Source organism: Rhipicephalus microplus, chromosome 7 (assembly GCF_043290135.1).
Source record: "Rhipicephalus microplus isolate Deutch F79 chromosome 7, USDA_Rmic, whole genome shotgun sequence".
Lineage (NCBI taxonomy): Eukaryota > Metazoa > Arthropoda > Arachnida > Ixodida > Ixodidae > Rhipicephalus > Rhipicephalus microplus.
This window is the reverse complement of record NC_134706.1, coordinates 95,829,227-95,849,957: the sequence shown is the minus strand read 5'-3', so window position 1 is coordinate 95,849,957 and position 20,731 is coordinate 95,829,227. Positions and strand designations below refer to the sequence as shown.

At 44.8% G+C, this 20,731-nt stretch overlaps 2 protein-coding genes across 2 annotated transcripts in view; both read left to right on the top strand.

The window, feature by feature from the left end:
* LOC119179773 (uncharacterized) overlaps positions 1-2,813 on the top strand; it is a 252,867-nt gene extending 250,054 nt beyond the window's left edge. Inside the window, exon 4 of the mRNA XM_075869480.1 lies at positions 696-2,813. Within this exon, the coding sequence (XP_075725595.1) occupies positions 696-1,209 (514 nt within the window). The 3' untranslated portion in view covers positions 1,210-2,813. The remainder of the gene's footprint in view (positions 1-695) is intronic.
* A 5,107-nt stretch (positions 2,814-7,920) lies between these two features.
* Positions 7,921-18,715, top strand: LOC142767560 (uncharacterized). Its single transcript, XM_075869482.1, has 7 exons — positions 7,921-7,985; positions 9,575-9,704; positions 9,834-10,009; positions 10,467-10,526; positions 10,598-10,657; positions 10,722-10,826; positions 11,290-18,715. Exons 3-7 carry the CDS (start codon positions 9,835-9,837, stop codon positions 12,084-12,086), a joined length of 1,197 nt encoding a protein of 398 aa, XP_075725597.1. The 5' UTR covers positions 7,921-7,985; positions 9,575-9,704; position 9,834; the 3' UTR covers positions 12,087-18,715.
* Positions 18,716-20,731: the final 2,016 nt, after the last annotated feature.

Sequence of the window (20,731 nt, the reverse complement as noted above, 5' to 3'; positions counted from 1 at the left end):
TCATCATCGGCAGTCATTGGTTCCTGAGGTTATGTTTCCGGCAGAGTGCACATTGATCTGCTTTCTCTTGAATGTCTGCTGACATGCCAGGCCAAAACATATCATCTCTGGCGCATTGCTTCATTTTTCCTGCTCCTCCATGGGCTGCATGCAAAATGTCTAAGACATGGTTCCTCATGCTGCTGGGAATGATCAGTCGGTTGGATCGAAAGAAGATATCATCTTCGACATGGATCTCGTCACGGTACGGCCAATAAGCTCGAATTTGTTCAGGGACTGACCTTTGTCGTCTGGCCATGCGGTACTTGCGTATTCCTTTAGGGTACATAGGCTGTTGTCTTGACTTGTCTCATGCTTGATCTGCTGCAGTTTTTCGGTGGAGACTGACAACTCTTGCATGACATTTACTTGGAATTGTTCTTCTTCCGGCACCTTCTGTTTTGACGGAGACCGAGACAAGGCATCTGCTCTAAACATCTAGGTTCCTGGTTTATATATTATCCAAAGTTAATACTTGTGGATTGTCAGTCGCATCCTTTGTAGACGTAATGAACACTGGTGAAGCGGTGTCTTTAAGATTTCCTCGAGTGAGTGGTGGTCAGTTTCCACCAAAATGCTTGGCTGTGCAAAGACATAGTCGTGAAATTTGGTGCATTCGTATACAATGGCTAACATTTCCTTTTCAATTTGTGCAGGCTCACACAGCGTCTCACATGGTGTCACAAGACCCGACGAAGTAAACCCAGCTCTGTCGGCCCAACCAGAAGCCTTCGCCGGACAACTAAGCACTCGTGCAGCCTCGCCATGGCTACAGCTACTGTTATGCCTTTGCTCCCAGCACCGAAGCCCCCGGATACGATGCAAGATCTTCGGGTAGCATGGAAACTTTGGGAAAGCGACTACAAGCTCTATGCCACTGCGACTGGACTGTCCGATAAGCCGAAAGAAGTTCAAGCGGCAACGTTTATCGTCATAATTGGAGAAGAGGGATGGAGGATTTACCGCACGTTTAATTTTGAAGGTGCAGCAGACCTTATTGATGTAGGCAAGCAGAACACTGCAAGCCCGTTGTCAACCTCGCGTACCACCACGACTTCGTTTTTGACACGAGAGATCAAAAGCCGGGAGGGCGTTTCGATGAATGACTCACAGAACCCCGAACGCTCATTCGCAACTGCCAGTATGGGCTACTTGAAGAGAGAATGTTGAAGAGTCGCATCATGCTAGGTATAAAAGACAAGTGTCTACAAAGCCGGTTAATCAACGACAACCCAGATTTTCACAAGCTCATCGAAATTCGTCGCACGAGAAAATGAAGCAAGTAGCAAATGTAAAAAATACAGAGAACGACCCAAGGAAGTCATGGCAACGCTGACAAACGCACGGACTGCCCTGAAGAGGTCAACTTTGTACAAAACGACAGAACATGCACGAAATGTGGATACGCGCTTCACAGGAATCAGTCCTGCCCCGCAGAAGGCAAGACGTGCAAGAAATGCGGGAAACGCAACCACTTTGCGAGCGCCTGTCGGTCAAAGAAGCCCAGCAAAAGGAACGCGACCCAGATAAAGACCCAAAACGTTGATAGTCTCGAATGCGAAGGAAATTACTTTCTTCATGCTGTCTCGCAAACCCACATGCAAACGAGTGGAGTTTGGAAGACCGAGATCAAGATTGAGGGAAAGCCAGTGCTCTGCAACATAGACACCGTAGGGAACTGTTCAGTGATTTCGCTCAAGCAACTGAAAGCAGTTACGAGCACGCAACCGGAAGCAAGTAACACATTGCTTAAGATGTTTTTTGGGCAGAAGAAAAAAGCAATGCGAAGAGTTACCCTACAAGCAACAAGCAAACACGCTGATAAGCTTACGCTGATAAGCACATTTTTCCGTTGTGCAAGGCCGCGTGCCAACAACTCTCAGCGGTGAACTGCCTCATAAGCTAGGTCTCATTCAACTTGTGGCCACACTCACAACTACAGAGAACCAACTTCATGAAATGGCAAAACCATTTGCTGACACATTCAAAGGCCTTGGTGAGCTGCGTGGCGTGGTTTGCCACATGAACCTACACAAGGGATTTCAAGGCGTAGTCGAGCCCGCCCGTAGCGTTGCACTAGCTCTCTGTGAAAAGGTCAAGGCCGAACTAGACAGAATGGAAGTAAATGGAGTCCTCGCACCTGTCATCGAACCGACTGAATGGGCAAGTCAAATGGCAGTAGTGGTAAAGAAAGACAAGATAAGAATTCGCCTGGATCCTGTTGAAACAAGGCACTCGAACGAGAATACTGTCACATGTCGACGCTTGAGGACGTCGTAACCAAGATAGACTCTGCCAAGTACAGTGGGCTCCCAATAGACGAAACTCGCTTAAACGAAAATGCCTCATTAATGGAACTAAACGGGCTTGTGTGGCTGGATTTCTATGTGCTGTGCAGTAAAATTCATCGGTTAATCGAAACAGTGCTTATTGGTCACCTACGGTTAAACAGCACAAGCTATGAACACAGCATAGACTCGCTCATGCCAAAGGTAGTCTCACAACCATGGCAACACCTCGGTATGGTGGGCTCACGGAGGAAGCTTCCTCCGTGGGTGGGCTGCTAAAAGGAGAGGTGTCAGCCAACGTTACTAGATCCTGCCAGTTCTCAAAGTCCCACGGCGGCTGCCATTGATGCGTGGCCCCATTTTGTTTCCGCTCACTAGACGGCGCGGCGGCCACGGTTAGCCCGTTGCTGTGCAGCAGGAAGCCGGCGGCGCGCGTTGTAAATGGCCGTTCTTTGCCTTGAAATACTCGTTCAATGCGTCTCATATTTAAACTACCATTAGGGACCTCTTCGAACAATCGGGTGATGCTTTATGTATTACATTACATTTCTAAATACGCATCATTTCAACTGTTACTATTAATGTTAACATTAATTTTTTTGTTTTCGAATTAAGTATCCTGTCGTTTTTTTTCTATGAATGAGCTAAATTTCCATTTATTTAATGCCTTGCTCTGTGTATCTACTTTAAGGTTGTCAACAAGTGCATTTTTTGTGTGAATTCTTGTCATGTTGCTGCTGCTATTGTATGGAGAGGTGGGACTAGTCAAGCTGCCTTTAAGCAGCTTTTATTCCGCCATCCTTGCTACTTATGCATGTTTTGTGTTTATGTAGCAATAAACTTCATATATATATATATATATATATATATATATATGAGCGGAATGAAAAGCAAAGCTATAGCGGCGAAGCTGCCCGCAAACGTGCGGCCAATGTTTGCGGATATTCATTACTGCAAACAAAAACTGAGTAAAAAAGCGGAACTTGTATTCTCAGTGCCGCGAAATGCGTTTATTGCCGAGGCCCAAGGCACACGCACACAATGCAAATGTTCAACGGCTACACAATAGGCGAGCTTTCTTGGTGGCGATGGCAACTTTCTCGCGGGTTTGAAGGCGTCGGTTGACATCCCTGGCGTAAAAATGCATTCGTGTCACGATGAAAAAATACAGTACCTGACACGTGAACGTGGGCTTGTGCTGGTCGCAACCCAGCCTCGTCAGATCGCACTCATCCAACTCGTCCAAGACCTTCCAAAACAGGTCCGCACAGAGACCTTCTTCATCAAGAGAAAATGAAATAGATTCATTTACAACTCTGATGAAGTGATGCTGGGGTGCCTAAGGCTGCCTTCCTTGAAGCTCCGGTATGTAGTTAAGTATGCATCAGAGCCAATGACAGGAGCTTCTGAACTAACGTCCTGTAGACACAACTGGCACTCTTTACGCTTGGTCATTTTGTGTACAACATATCCAGCTAAGTAGTACACAACACTGTCGTCTGGTGAACCTATGAAGTAGGTGTGCTCATCACTCATTTGGTCAGGAGTAATACATGTAATACAGAAATGATGTCATTTTCAGTAGCCTGGCTTCAATCTCAGTGCGCAAGTTAGCTCTTTTTGACCTGTGAGCTTCTCCAGCGGTCTTCAATGTGTCTTCCACAGAAACGAGCACAGCATTTAATTCGCCTTGAACACTTCCACGTAGCGCTGTCTTGATGGGTGTGTACAGGCTCAACAGGCGGAAAATCTGTGTAAAATTCACGACTGTAGGGTGCGACTCATCACCTCCAAATGAACGTGCGAGACCGAAATGCCGCTGAAAGAGAAATAACAATCATTAGAGGGAAAGTCCATTACGTCAATACATTCTAAATTAAAAGCAAAATAATTCGTGCTACCTCCAAGGGGTCCTGGTTTAGCTTGGCAGTCAACACGTACGCTGCGTCCTTGTTGAAGAGATAACTGATGATGTCTAGCGTAGACAACAACGTTACACGTAGGGACTCCATTGTCAGTTGAGAGGCAAAAAGCTTTGTGCCTTTCTCCAATGCATTTTTCTCGGTCACATTTAAGACGTCCAGGAACTGCTTTATGATCTGACAAAAAATAATTGATTGAACAATGATGCCCATTGACGGCATACGTACTGGGATACTAGGCTCCAGAAAGATTGGTTGAGCTGCTTGCCTGTATCTCCTTGGAATTGCGCCTGATTCCCCGGGACGGAAGCTTTATGCTGAGCGCATCGAATACGTCGTTCACCATTCTTGTAAAGGTCTCAGTGCCTTCTGAATCTTCTAAGCCAGCGACCTTGGCTTCCCTGTAGACGCGTATTCCAACAGCTGTCCCACGGCTGAAGAGCTGTACAGAAAGCATTACATTTTTTCCACATGTAAGTACACAAAATAAAAAAACAGCATGCTTTTACAAAAACAAACTTTACCTGAGTAGCCAGTCTGACACTCATTTTTCTTAAGTTGTCAGGGGCAACATGTGCCTCGGTGAGTTTCGGCACGACTCGGACATGCTTATTTTTCTCTGTTTCATAGAGTGTCACATAATGCCCAAAATATATGCGAAGGTTGCCTGCCTGGAAATAACAAAATCAAACTGTTAAACTGCACTGAACATTTGCGCATGGATTTTTCTTTACCATTCCGTATGTGTGCTTCCTCAGGTGATTCCTGATACACTTGACGATGTGTGGCACATCACATATGAAGTAGATATTTTGCGATGGCTCCCAGGGATGTTCAATAAAATGGCGCGGTGCATCAAGTTTGCCTAAAACTCCAAACTGGCTCCACATAGATCTGTTGTTGCCAGCCCCGTCACTGATTACAGCCAGCACTGATGCATTGTTCTTATGAAGTTCCAGAACGTACTCATGACAAGTTCTGTAAGGACTTTCCCAGGAGCTGCTCCCTTTGTTGCAAAGCTGGCGACTGGCTGCACCTAATCTTCGAATAGTGGCACGAACATCAGTACCAATGCGTGGTCGGCAAGTTTATCTCAGTTTGGTGCTGCAACCTCGCCATAGTCCACAAAGCCGTCCATTTTGCATGAGGCCTTATTGAAGGAGACGCCCTGCTTCAACTTGACCTCGTCAAGGAGCAATATTCCTAGCCGTCTTAGATGTACTTTATCAGCGAAATGGCCTTTGATGCTGCGAAGCGCAACTTGATTAAAACCATATTTTCATGGAATGCCCTTTATTATTTGGCGAAGGCGAGCCTTTGATGGCAGCGGTAGCAGTTGCATGTCAGCAATCAAAGAGTAGGCTTTCGGGCTTGAGATGTGCAGTAGCAGACAGGTCATGGGCCACTCGGCATCATATCGCCGACCATTTCTCGACTTCACTTTCGCTGCCATGACAGCTGTCTTAAAGGCCAACTGCTGCCTGGCTGGAAGAACGCTAAGAGTGCTGTCAATTGCTTCCTCCGTAACGGCACTCAGCTGCTTCTTCATCAAAACAAGTTCTTCTTTCATTTTTTCTCGCCTTGAGGTCGCGCGAATTGCTCTACGTCGAAGCGACTTCAAGCAAACCCTCTGCTTTTTCCTGCAGTCTTCGCGCTGCTTTGTACGCTGCAGAAAACGCTTGTTCAAGGTCCTACATTGAGCACATGTAGCGTTAAAGCTCAATACAGTGCAGGTGTTGCGTCTCCACTTTTCACCTTCTTTTTTGGCCACCAGTGATGATGCGATCTTCGGGTACTTTTCAGCAGGGCATCCCTGGCACAGCTTAAGCTTTTAAATGTACCGGATCAAACATTTCAAGTCATCAAACGAGTTCATTTCAATGCTCGGCTCCCCGGCGTAGACGCAGCGAGGCACGATTCGACCATTTGCGCAGACAGTTACTTCGAGGTTCTCCGACAGCGCCACTGACGTTTCCACACGGGGAATGTTACTTCTTATGCTAAGCTTGTACAGTAGTGCCGTTTGTTCAGCAACGCCAAGAAACCAACCTTCAATCTTCTGTCCCCCTTCGGCCAAGCGAGTTAGCATGTCAAACAAAGGTTCACTACTATCCGTCGTCCCGATGTTTTCTGCTTCGTTGTTGCTATCACCAACTGCTGAAATCAACTGCTCACCTTGTCCTTTTCGACGCTTGCTTTTTGCCGGGGAGAGTCTGCGAGCAGGAGCCTTGCGTTTCCGTGTCGGTTTCGAAAGGTAACTCGGGCAATACGGAAACAGCCGAGGCACGGCGTCGTCTTCCAGTGCCCATTTGTCGCGCGGCATCGTTACCAGCTCACCACAAATGTTGTGCTCGAAGACTTTCGAAATGTCTTCATCGCTGAAGTAAAGGTCACAAACAGAACACGTGCTTGAAAGCTTTTTGTCCTGCCTGGGTACTGCTCGCTGCCATAGTGCAAGGCGTTCGGCGTCTCGGGGTGGCCTGAAAAAATGTCTCACCCGAAGGTAGAACGGAATGGTACCCGCTTTTACACCCGGGCACGAAACAGCGTGGCATGGTTCATACACTTGCCAGCACAGTCTACAAACATCTGCGGGTACTCGCGCAAACGTTACCAAGCACACTGCAGCGGGTTGTTTACAACGGTCGTCCGGCCGTCCGTGTCTGTCGCGACTTGCAGCAACTTGTCGGGCAAACCATAGAGAAAGAAGAAGACAAGAACGGACACTCCGCGAAACCTGGCCTAAGGAAGTGCGTCACGACTACGTAACGAACTAGTGCTCTCACCAAACGTCAGAGGACGCAAGCGCAAAAAAAAAACAGTTATAATCAATGCAACAGAATTGTTTTTACAAAATAATAATTATACGCCCAAATTTGGTATGTTCTTTATACATAAAAACAATTTATTCAACACACCTTACGCGATTATTTTTCTTCAGCCGTACTGTCATAGACACCATCTACCCAGCGACAAGCCCATGCATGACTGACAGCGAGAAGCTTTCGTCGCTTTCGTCAACGTCGGCTGCGTCGGCGTTTTCGTGCGTGAGATAACAGGTGAGGCACGTTTTCAAGCGAAGCTTGTTGAATGACATGTTGTTGGTCTTGTTGGGTCATTTTTTCAGAAAACGGTTACACTTGCGCGAATAAGACACCATGCAACAAACATAGAAAGATGCACACACACACGTTGCGCTTCGAGTGTGCGAGTTTGTTTCTTACGTGGCGTCTCATTCACGCAGTTGTAACCTTTTTCTGAAGCTTGTAAGGACTGGGAGGTTCGCTAAAAAGAAAGTTTGTGGCTCTATGCGGCGGCTAGACGGGAACATTGTGCAACGTATGCAGTATAGCAAAGGCGGCACGGCGTCAAGCCATAGAGAAAGAAGAAGACAAAAGCGGACACTCCGCGAAACCTGGCCTCAGAAAGTGCGTCACGACTACGTAACGAACTAGTGCTCTCACCAAACGTCAGAGGACGCAAGCGCAAAAAAAAACAGTTATAATCAATGCAACAGAATTGTTTTTACAAAATAATAATTATACGCCCAAATTTGGTATGTTCTTTATACATAAAAACAATTTATTCAACACACCTTACGCGATTATTTTTCTTCAGCCGTACTGTCATAAACACCATCTACCCAGCGACAAGCCCATGCATGACTGACAGCGAGAAGCTTTCGTCGCTTTCGTCAACGTCGGCTGCGTCGGCGTTTTCGTGCGTGAGATAACAGGTGAGGCACGTTTTCAAGCGAAGCTTGTTGAATGACATGTTGTTGGTCTTGTTGGGTCATTTTTTCAGAAAACGGTTACACTTGCGCGAATAAGACACCATGCAACAAACATAGAAAGATGCACACACACACGTTGCGCTTCGAGTGTGCGAGTTTGTTTCTTACGTGGCGTCTCATTCACGCAGTTGTAACCTTTTTCTGAAGCTTGTAAGGACTGGGAGGTTCGCTAAAAAGAAAGTTTGTGGCTCTATGCGGCGGCTAGACGGGAACATTGTGCAACGTATGCAGTATAGCAAAGGCGGCACGGCGTCAAGCCATAGAGAAAGAAGAAGACAAAAGCGGACACTCCGCGAAACCTGGCCTCAGAAAGTGCGTCACGACTACGTAACGAACTAGTGCTCTCACCAAACGTCAGAGGGCGCAAGCGCAAAAAAAATCAGTTATAATCAATGCAACAGAATTGTTTTTACAAAATAATAATTATACGCCCAAATTTGGTATGTTCTTTATACATAAAAACAATTTATTCAACACACCTTATGCGATTATTTTTCTTCAGCCGTACTGTCATAAACACCATCTACCCAGCGACAAGCCCATGCATGACTGACAGCGAGAAGCTTTCGTCGCTTTCGTCAACGTCGGCTGCGTCGACGTTTTCGTGCGTGAGATAACAGGTGAGGCACGTTTTCAAGCGAAGCTTGTTGAATGACATGTTGGTGGTCTTGTTGGGTCATTTTTTCAGAAAACGGTTTCACCTGCGCGAATAAGACACCATGCAACAAACATAGAAATATGCGCACACACACGTTGCGCTTCGTGTGTGCGAGTTTGTTTCTTACGTGGCGTCTCATTCACGCAGTTGTAACCTTTTTCTGAAGCTTGTAAGGACTGGGAGGTTCGCTAAAAAGAAATTTTTTGGCTCTATGCGGCGGCTAGACGGGAACATTGTGCAACGTATGCAGTATAGCAAAGGCGGCACGGCGTCAAGCCGAGGCGACGCGTGCTGCGTCTGCCACGGACGCGAGCGTCTGTGCGCTGAGCGTAGCTAGGCAGGTAGGTCATAGGCTCGGTGCAAAATATTGAGAAGCAATCGCTGGGCCTTGCATGCTTCACGACGCGTTTCCCGAAGGCTCGGAACACGAATAATTCTTGGTGTGCCGGAGGCAAATCTGGACTAGCCAAGTGGCCATCATCTTCGTTTTTTCGCTAGCCTTGTGCCACTAGTGCAAGCTGCTCACAAATTTTTTTGACGTTTCCAATATAATTTTACCGCATAAATTTCAACTGCGATTTTTCTTCCCAAGGTACTGCTGATAGTGCGTACGTACGAAGATGTTCTAAAGTTCCCAGGCCGCGATACCATTGCATTACAAGGGATAGCAGCCTGGAAACTTCTGAAGATCTTTGTACGTGGTCTTGACGTATATCTTTGCAAGTCAGAGTTTTATGAGTCAGAGATGTATCACTGGTTTTGTATTGTGCATCGATTAGCTAATCATTCAAAGGGGTTTGTTGGTACACTTATGACGTGCACATATCTTTTTTCGTAATTTGACAGCGAAGCATCCACTTACTAACATTTTCAGACCACGCTGACGCCACGCCGTCCGGCGGTCCAAGCTACGGCAGTGACTGCTGTGTATTGTGGTGCTTCAACAATGGCAGAACCCACAAGAAGCCTGGGACGAGTTTCTTCCGCATACCACGGGACGGCAGGTGTGTTAAAGCTTTTGTATGGTTTGCATGTCTTTAGGCTTACTGTTCGTACTTGCTCAGTGAGGGTAACAATAAAAAATCACTATTCAAGCACTTCCCCTTTCAGCTGATAGTTCATTGCCAATGCAGGATGAAAGCATGGATGCAGTATGCTGGACGCGATGATCTCCTTAGTAAGCCGGCCAGCCTATTGTACGCAACGTACAGGGTTTGTAGCGACCATTTTACTGCTCAAAGTTTCATGGACCCTGGGCACACAAGGCTTACAAGAATGGCTGTTCCCAGTGTGCAACCAGCTGCACCATGTAAGTGATTGACTGAAACTCAAATATGTGCAATAGCAGCCACTTGTATTGAATCAGTGGCGACAGTTAACCGTGAAGATCTTTGTAGCCGATGGAGAAGCCTCACTATAGAAGTAACACTTGGAAAGTCTTGAATTTTGTGAATTGTGGGCTATTACCTTCCTAACAGCAGCTTTACATTTCTGTCGTTTTTTGATGCTCTTGACCTGCGCAACTTGTTTTAAAAGACTTTAAAGGGCTATTTCACGTTATCTTCAAGCCTGAGTGCACATGTACGTATACCTTTCATCAGTGAAAGCTGCCACTGTTGATAATTCCAAAAATCACAAATTACTTGTTTCCTAGTTGGTGCCTTCTCTTTTCTTCCACGTTCGACCAATTTATGCGTTTGAAAGAGCTGTTTAAGTTTCCCCATGCTACAAGCTTTGTAACTTGTACCAACTACACATATATGCAGGTTCTCTGAGCGTCGCTTCAAGTAGTGACTGTGACATGGCTGCAGAAGCTGCACTGCAAGGTGCGTATGAGCTTCAGTTTGTGTTATTTTAAGCCTCTTACTGATACATTGTCGTAATTTCATTTCTTCAGGACCTGCGGTAGAGGCTTCAAAAAGCGGCTCCCTCACATTGAGGTGCTCCGATGAACAGGGTGCGTTCAGTGTCGCGATTTCTTTTTTTTTTACCGAAATTGACTGTTGACCAAACCTCTGCAGGTGGCAGCTCCCTTGTAGCTGGTGAAAGAATTTCCGCTGACTTCGTCTTGCCGGAGAAAACCTTAGCCAGTCATTCAGCTGTCACAAAAGGAACTTGTGTGACCGGTAAGTTGTATGTTCACTTCAACACCAGAGTGGATTGATATAGAGACTTCCGCAGGCCGCTCGCAAGATTGTTCCGACAGCACTGTCCGAGGCACTGAACAAGCTTCACAAAACCCTCCAGAAGACGTCTCCGTCAACAGCTCCACACCTGAGTGCCCTAGAGAAAATAGTGACTATGCTTTTATTGCAGCTGTTTTTAATGCGCTATTTTATGTTTAGGACATTCTGAGGAAACTATCCTCAAAAGGACACTACGTGTGCACTTACAAAATGTAAGGGTGGGTTCTCAGTGATTTTTATTTTTTTGTGCATTGTCAACATTGTGAATGGTTTGTTTTTAGGTAGTGGAATCGAAAACATTGCACCACAGAAAGCTGTGCACCTTGGGTCTGAAAGAGCGAGGAAAGTGCTCGTATGGGATTAGTTGTTCTTCGCTTTTACATCCATTTTTTGTTTATTGCAGTGCGTTCCTGTGTGCCAACGACAATGTCTCCATCAATGAAGTACAAGCAAACCATTAAACATCTGCAAGCCAAAGTAGCAGCACAGCGGAAAACTATCAAAAGACTGCGGAGACAGCCTCACCAAGCACCGTCATCGACTTCAAAGGCCTTTGAAGTTATCCGACCGCACGTCATCGAGGAGGTTTTTAAACTTCTTTCTGCTCATGTTCGCTTGAAGCCCAAACGCAAGGGCAAGCGGTTTCCCGTGTGGTTCAAGAAATTCGCTCTTCACTTAAACTTCCGAGGTCCGCGAGCATACCGATTTCTGGCTCCATATTTTTCTTTGCCCTCCCGGCGTTCATTAAGGAGGTGGCTAGCTAATGTAAAGATGACTCCAGGCATAATTCCAGGAATCCTTTCTTCCATTGCAACAAATACTCAAGCTTGGAATGAACGGGACCGAGTGTGCACTTTAGTTTTCGACGAAACAGCACTCAAAAAGAATTTGTACTATGATGCTGCAAGAGACGTTGTCCAGGGTTTTACAGATGATGGCACTCATCGCACTTCAACCATCGCTGATCGAGCACTGGTTTTTCTTCTTGTTGGCCTTTCGAGAAAGTGGGTTCAACCGGTTGCTTTTATTATAGGGGACACATCAACACCATCATCTGTTATGCATAACTTGCTGGTGTCACTCATTTTGGAGCTTAGGAGCATTAATATTGCAGTGAAAGCAGTCATTTGTGACCAGGGCAGTTCAAATGTAAGTCTCGCTAACCAACTAAGAGTGACTGTAGTAAAGCCTTTTTTTTAAGTTAATGGTGAGTGGGTATATTACATTTTTGATGTCCCGCATTTAATTAAAACAACGCGCTATAATGTCCAAGCACACAAGTTATACATTGGGGATGACATCGTTAACTGGTCGCACATTGTAAGCCTTTACCAATCCTCACATGAGTTGCGGTTCCGATTGGCTCCAAAGTTGACTGAACGGGACGTTCATCAGAAACCTTTTTCTAATAATCGCTCTGATAATCGCTTCTTGCTGCTGTTTCCTTGCCCATTTGACTGTTCTGATGGTCTTGCTTTGAAGTGCCTTTCATTGCTTTCGCATCTATTCCATTGCATTTGCACACTGCTTCAGAGCGGGGATGTAGAAACAAATCCAGGCCCTCAGAGACAGGCAAAGTCTAGTTCAGCCAACAAAGGCAGTAATATTGCTTCAAGCAGCAGTTCTGCCACTAACCTTTCGGCAATGGATAACAACGAAAAGCTTGAGGAGACAGACAGCATAGTTCTGTTAAAGCATGTTGAATGAGCTACTATCAGGACAGAAAAAACTGGCTGACGATATAGCTGAAATCAAGCAATTTCGTCAATCCGTAAATTCTAGATTTGATGCCCTCGAATCTCGAGTGGCTTCTCTTGAATCAACCTCCGCATCAGCGGCTGTTTCTGAGGGGACCTGTTCCCTAAAACAAGAACTTAACTTAGTGAAATTCATCGTGGAACAACTTACCGCAAAAAATGATAACCTAGAAAACCGATCCCGGAGAAACAACGTTATTTTTCATGGCATTTCAAAAGAACCCGAGGAAACAAATGCGTCACTTCTTTCAAACGTGTCACAGTTGATTACAGATGAACTTGAAATGGAATGCCCGCGAATCGAAAGATGCCATCTGTTAGGGAAAGGTAGCGAAGGCCGTCCTCCTCCTACTATCATTAAACTCCTCGATTTCAACGACAAAGTTGCGATTATGAAAAGTGCCAGGAACATCGAAGACCCAAATGTTCGCGTTACTGAGGATTTTACAGCTCGCGTACACATAATACGTAAAAAATTGTGGGAAGCAACAAAGTCATTTAGAGATGCTGGCACAAACGTCCGCATTATCTACGATCACGTCTCCATTGACAATGTTCGTCACGACTGTGACAATGCTTCTGTCTCATTCGGTCCAACAGCCGCACAAAAGGTATCAAAACTGTACTCCCTCCTCCCGGTCCTCGATGACTACCACAACAGAAGAACGCTAACTTACACCTCTTAAACATCAATGCTAGAAGTATAGTAAACAAGTTTCCTGATTTCTTATCAATAATTTTAGCACATGGAGCGCACATTGTTGGTGTCACTGAGACCTGGCTGCATGAGAGTATCCATGATAGTGAAATCACTCCCCCTGGATTTACCGTACTTCGGTCGGACAGGTACAGTGGGCGAGGAGGCGGGGTGGCACTTTTTTTTTTCGTTCAGACTTGAAGTTTCGTGCAATTCAAGGGCCTATCGGAATAGAGTCAGTGTAGTGCAAATTTTACTTTGAGCACATCACTATCATAATAGGCGTTTTTTACCGACCTCCGGGATCGTCAGCGGATTCTTTGATCACCTTGACAAATTTTAATAGTGAGCATAACTACAGTAGCGGAAATATAATCCTTATGGGAGACTTTAACGCGCCTGGAATTCAATGGTCCACCCTGTCTTTAAGCGATTCGCCCTCTCTAACAGACACAGAGCTGCTGAAATTTTCTCTGTTTCTCGGCCTAACCCAAGTTGTTCGAGAATTTACAAGAGAGTCTGCAGTTCTCGATTTAGTCTTTGTTAGCCCTACTCTCTTAGAAAGCACGTTTAACTGCATTGTCACTGAAGAAATTTTCGATCATAAAGCCGTTTTCGTCTCACTCTCATGTCGAGTACCCACACCGAATATTGTGTATTCAACTCATCATGACTTTAACCATGCAGATGACGTCAGTATCCTAGCAGTTCTAGAGGATTCATTTGAAAATTTTGAACGGCTTAGTGAATCTAGCGACGTCAACGATTTGGTTTATTTCTTTGAAAGTCTTGTGCATTCTTGTATCACCCGCTTTATTCAAATAAAAACTAAGAAAAAAAATGTCCGGTTGCCATGGATGACGAGGGAGTTGTTACAACTGACACGTCGCGTAAAAAGGTTACATTGTTCGATTAGACGTCAGACCTCCCCGTCACTATATGAGTTCAATAAACTTAAAGAGGAATTAAGAGCCAAAACTAAAGCCGCCACAGATTTCTATTACCAAGTGACAATGAAAAACCTGATGGTAACAAATCCAAGAAAATTTTGGAGCTCCATCTTGCCGAGTTCAACGGAACCAAACACAATGGACATTCATGGAGCTTCCACAAGCGATCCTGTCACAATAGCCAATGCATTTAATTCTTATTTTAAATCTGTTTTCACCATTGATAATTTTCAAACACCTACATTTTCACTGGCCAACCCTGCACCCACAATTGGTGACGTATGTTTATCTGAAGAAGGCATTCTAAATTTGATACTTAACTTAGACACTAAAAAAAGCCCTGGCCCAGATAATATTCCCCACAACTTTTTAGTACGATATGCTTCATGTACAAGCCGCTACCTTATGATAATATACAAAAAATTCCTAGCAACAGCAACAGTTCCATTATCATGGAAGCTTGCTAAAGTGCTCCCCTTTTTTAAAGCTGGATGCAAATCCTCGCCGGCTAATTACAGGCCTATTTCCTTGACATCTCACTCATGCAAAATATTGGAGCACGTCATATACAAACACATAGTAGAATTCCTGGAAGCTAATAATATTCTAAACCAATTTCAACGCGGCTTTAGACGCGGTTTCAGTACAATCACTCAACTTACCGAATTTAGTCATGATGTTATTGAAGCCATTGACTCGGGTTATCAGGTAGATGCTATTTTTATTGACTTATCGAAAGCTTTCGATACAGTTCTCCATTCCAAACTTTTACTTAAACTTAATTTCATATTAAAAAACCCGCTGCTCGTAGGTTGGATATCTAGTTTTCTCTCGCACCGCTCGCAGTATGTATTTTTTTACTCAACGGCATCCAGTACCGCTGATGTAACTTCAGGTGTTCCGCAGGGCTCAGTACTTGGACCCCTTCTTTTCTTATTATTTATTAATGACATATCCGGTAACATAACGTCTCAGATTAGGCTATACGCCGATGACTGCGTGATTTATCAAAAAATTACTTCTGCTGAGGATCAGGAGAAACTGAACAACTCATTTTCCAATTTTTGCACTTGGTGCCAAACCTGGCAAATGAATGTAAATTTCCAAAAAACTGTGTGCATGACATTTTCTACTCGGTCATCCGCTCATCTATTTCCCTACTCATTCGATGGTTGTCATTTAACAAGAAAAATGGAATATAAGTACCTCGGCCTTCATTTCACTCACAACATGTCTTGGTCCAAACACATTGATATTACGTATAATAAAGCTCTGAAGAGATTGCGTTACTTACAGCGCGTACTCCGTGTAGCACCAAAAGAAACCAAGCTCTTAATATTTAAAACGTTAGTACGGCCTTTACTCGAATACGGTTGTGTCGTGTGGAATCCACACAAAGCGTCCGACATTGCAAAACTAGAATCCATACAAAAAAAAAAAGCCGTCCCTTTTATCTGCCGAAGATATGACCGGGATTTTTCGCCTACGTCCAACTTAGCACCTTTGGGTTTAACTTCTTTATCTGCCATGCGCCATTCAGAATGCTTAAAGCTCCTGTACACCTTGATTAATTCGCCGCGCTTGCCCTCGCTTCACAGGTATCTGCAGTTTGCCATACCACCCTCTGTTCACACCAGGAGTCAACATGCGCTAAATATTACACCACTTCACCCCAAAACTGAGTTGTTTAAGTATAGTTTTTTTCCCTTCACTATTGAGCTCTGGAACTTGCTACCCGGCGATACCCGCGGGCTCCCTTTGGAGCAGTTTCTGAGTGCAATATCACATGCGTGTTAAGTAGATATTTCCAAGTTCTTTTGCTTTCTGTGCTCTTGCTCTGTTCAATCTGTATCTTGTGTAGTATTATGAACCACAAATTTGTGCCATATGCTCATGTTTTTGTTTCTGCTTGTTATTACCTGATCATTTGTATGTCCACTCCTGCAATAGCCCTAATAGGGGCTGCAGTATGTATAAATAAATAAAATAAAATATGAAGGTCAGCAGAGCAACTCAGGTCCTCAGTGCATCAGTTTCGATTGCTATCACGGCATTGGTGTATGCGAAGGTGCTGCCTGCCTCGGCCATCACTACAGCTCAATTTTGTGATCGTATGGACAGGATTTTTGATGCCTTGAACAGCTCGAGTAAAAAAAGAACTTCGCAAAAGCTGCGGCATGCAATCATGAAAAATGATTCAGAGCTGATTGACTTCCTCCGAGGCCAGCTTCCCTGGATTGCATCGTGGCAGTTTGTTGGCAGACGTCAACCACAAACCATCGTAGGTTGGGAAATTACAATTCAGGCAATTTGTCAACTATGGGACGACCTCTCCAAAAATTACAATTTTGAATACCTGTTAACACGCAGGCTTCAACAGGATCCTCTGGAGAACATATTTGGCCACATTAGGCAAAAACAGGATTGCAACACCAACCCCAATGTAGCACAATTTATTTGTGGCCTGAAGCACATCTGTATAAGAAAACTCTTCAAGCTGTCAGAGTACGGAAATGTCGAGGATGATGAATGTGACCTCCTCCAGGAGCAGCTCTCGCCAGTCTCCCTCACCAGTGCGTCTCTTGTGGATAATAAGGAGTGTGCACAGCCACAGCCTGACGACTTTCCCGCTCTAGACGATCTCTCTGAACTTGCGACAAACGTTCACTCCCATATTATCGATGACTCCGCTGCATATTATGTAGCTGGTTTTCTCATCAAACACTTCCTTCGGAATGCATGTGACGGTTTCAGTTGCCCACAGTTACTGAAAGACGACAGTGAGACGCTTAAGGGTACCGACCAGTATTTCACAATGCTAAAAGCATACCACGTCCCCAGCAAACTTTTTGGGAATCTCACTGTGCCATCAGAAGCAGCTTTTGCATACGTACAACAACTTGAATCTCACTTTCTTGCCATAATTGAGGCCACTGCACATCACCTGAAAGTGTGCGATGTTTTGTATCACCATCTGTCAAGTGTTGGCGATTTTCATTTCTGCTCTGCTTGGTGTCGCGCGAAGTTTCTGAAAATGTTTTGCCGGGTTCGTTTATGTTGGCATGTGCGTTTAGTGAACCGAAACTTAGATAGGGTTAGGTTCCAGTCTTCAATTTCAGGCATACAGCTTGACAAGTTCAAAGCGGCGGGTTTACACTAAAGTATTCCAGTTGAGCCGAATCCTGCAATAGCTTTGTTATGTTATTACTTCGTTACAGCAGACTTCATTATGCTCTTATATGCTTATATTCAGCTCAACTGGACTAGTCACTCCTTCGTTGCATACATTGTTTAGGTTACCCGCTATGAGGAGTAGGGACACTGTGTATTCGCTCGAAGTGATTTGCATAACCTTAAAAAGAATGTTGGGTATCCTGTCTGTATTTTTGTAGCAAATGCGGGCGGACTGTACACTTTACTGTGGCTCGCTTGGTCACTGTGTATGCTTTATCTCTCCAGCTCAAGTAATATATCGATAACAAAACCGCTTGTTGAAATGTCTTCGAGCGGGTAAGGAACACAGTATGAAGTGGGCACGGTTCACGTTATCACGCTTTTCGTATTTTAGCTTCTCATCAACCTCCTCATCTCGCCCATCAAAATTTTCAAAAGAATACTCAAACTTGTAGCGTTTGATGGGGCTGCGGACGCTGCCATTTTGTTTTTATATATCTTTTGAGTGATAACGTACGATGTAGAGCCTTTGTGAAAAATAATGAGCCAAAGTGGTTTCCTTCTGCTATTTATTAGCCCTGTAATACCGCTCTCGTAGCACCAATTAAGGTCCACAATTCTGGATAAGTGATGACTACAATCTATTTTAGCTCGCAAGCGTCACAGCAACACCTAGACGCAAATCACTTGGGATCTTAAGTTTTTGATGAAGGCGACGCATAACAAAAGCCACAAAACCTGCCAGTGTTGTAGCATAAAGTTTGTATTTCACGTAGTGAGCAAGCTGCAAAGCCCTACCCTTCTGAGGACAAGCAGGCATCAAGTCTGCTTTTTTTTTTCATTTTGGACTAGCTGTTCTTAAGCACAGCCAGCACACTGCACCTTTGCCTTTCTGCTATATTGTGTCGTGTGGTTTCTGTGTGCTCTTTTTTTATATGCATTATTTCGTTCAACCCCAGGCGTGATTCGCGACTTCATTGCTGTGTATATGTCACTTCTTCCTTCTTCATCAGCATTGTGCGCTGTGTTTTTGCCATAGATCCTTACTTACCCACTGGCCCGGTGTGTCATACTTCACCAGCTTCTCGGCTTCTGCCAACTCTAGCGATGTGTGCGTTGTCTGTGTTCTCTCTGTATTTTTTACAATTTATTTGTAAGGCGAGATGCATTTGTTGTCTACCTTTGTCATATTGTGCTTTTTATATTTTCAGACTCTACCTTGCCTTTGAATAAAACATTACGGATACTCTGTCTCTTTGACTGATATATACATTGATCACTCGTTCCAAAAGAAAAACACAAGCGCGATGAATAAAACTGTAGTGAATTATCATTACCTGCATCTCTTTTTATTATAACTTAATCGGAATAAAAATTACGTCACGACCGATTCGCACGAACCACTGAAAAAAACAAAACAGGGAATCGCTAAATCAAAACGACCTACAAAAACTATCCATTTGGGCGATGAATAGTGGTCTGAAATCATGAAATTTCGTCATAGCCAAACGTCGGTTATGCAAAGTAATTCAAAATTTGCGCCAGTGAAACCGAAACAAGAAGCGCATGCCACTTGCTCTCACCAACCACTAGGTGTGCTAGGGTCGATTGGGCCGCTGGGATCTACGGGAGTGTCCACTCTTAACCTTTATTTCTCTATGGGCAAACTCCGTCGCGCGCGCCCCCACGCGGAGCGCAACGGAACGGCGTCAGGCGGAGCTCCGCAGTTTGAGAACTGGCAGGATCTAGTAACGTTGGTGTCAGCATCGTCCCGGCCGCGCCTTGAAAGGAGGCGTGCTGGTAGTTCATCTCGCCGCAAAGCGGCGCGCAAGTCGCCACCGTGATCGGTCGAGAGCGCTTGCCAGCCGCTAGTGCGGCACTTTTAGTCGCTTGCTCATGTGCTCGCAAGTCACAACGTCTGCGCTTTGCCTATTTGGACTTGTTCGGGATCAATACGTGCCAATGTGACCATGCAACAGTGATGAGTAAACAGCAAAGACACTGCTTTGCACCTGGATGCAATGCGGGATATGCTTCGGCCCGCAAATAAGGGAAGAAAGCGTTTCTCTTCTCTGCTCCCGCCGACAATGAACAGAGCAAGGCCTCGGAGTGTATGATTTCTCACGCTGACAAACCACTGAAAAAGATTTGCGTTGTGTGCGAAGCTCATTTCGACGACAGATTCACCATCTGCAGCTGCAAGCATGTTATTAACGGGTTCTTAGCAACTTGGGAAAAAGCTGTACCTAAGGAGGGTGGGTTCCTGAGTGAACCAACTCACCCTTTCCATGCGGCACCATGTCACGGAAACTTTGGGCTATAAATATTTGATGACGTCTCGCCTCTGCCAAGACGCACTTGAAATATTTTTGGAATTCTGAAGCAAATGTCTGGCTCGAATGGTCACCTTTCGCCGACAAAATATTTGATCTCTGTGACTTGCCTCAGTTTTTACAGTTTGGCACAGTCACCCCCTGTGGAAACATACCATCTGGAGTTCCGAGCAGCCTTTTATGTCCAGAAATCCACAATAATTCAATAAAATTGCAGAATAAGCAGGATGAGCTGCTAGATGGGGGGCGCTTCAATGAAGTTCATGAAATTATTGTTGCTTGTCCCTGACTAGACTGATCTCATTGGAGGCAAAAGTGACTCCCGGATCAGTGGCTCCACGTCAGTGGCTATGTGTCCCGGAAGATGGTGAAAAAGACGAAGTGCAATGAATGTAGCAGCTTGCTGCTCCACTCAGAATTCCAGCTTGCTTCCCGGAGAATCATGCCTTCTGTACCTGTACGAGTCCTTAATAGACCTGGTCAAAGCTATGGAAGATGCATTTACCTATTGCTTCAGTTTCAACAAGTTGAGAAGTGACAGCATAACAGACCTTATCTTTTGCCTGTCTGTGAAGATATTAAATATGGTCGGCTGTGAACACCACAAACAGGAAGTGACAAATGAGATATTTAGATTCTTTACGCTGACCAGAATGCATTTTCTCTTGCTGGAGAAAATGCGTCCAATTAAAAAAAAAGAGAGAATAAATGAAGTTCTTGAAGTTGAGACGTCTGACTTACCTGTGACAGTATTAACTCAGCGAACAAGGTTTTATTTTATGTTATTGCGCATTACTCACACTCTGTTGTTTCTTGGGATTTTACTATTGTCTAGTTCACATTGTTATAAATCCCCCATTAACAACTGTGGTACCACTGTCTGGCTGTGTTCGCATATGCAGAAATCAATTTTTTTGTGAACTGGTTTGTGACT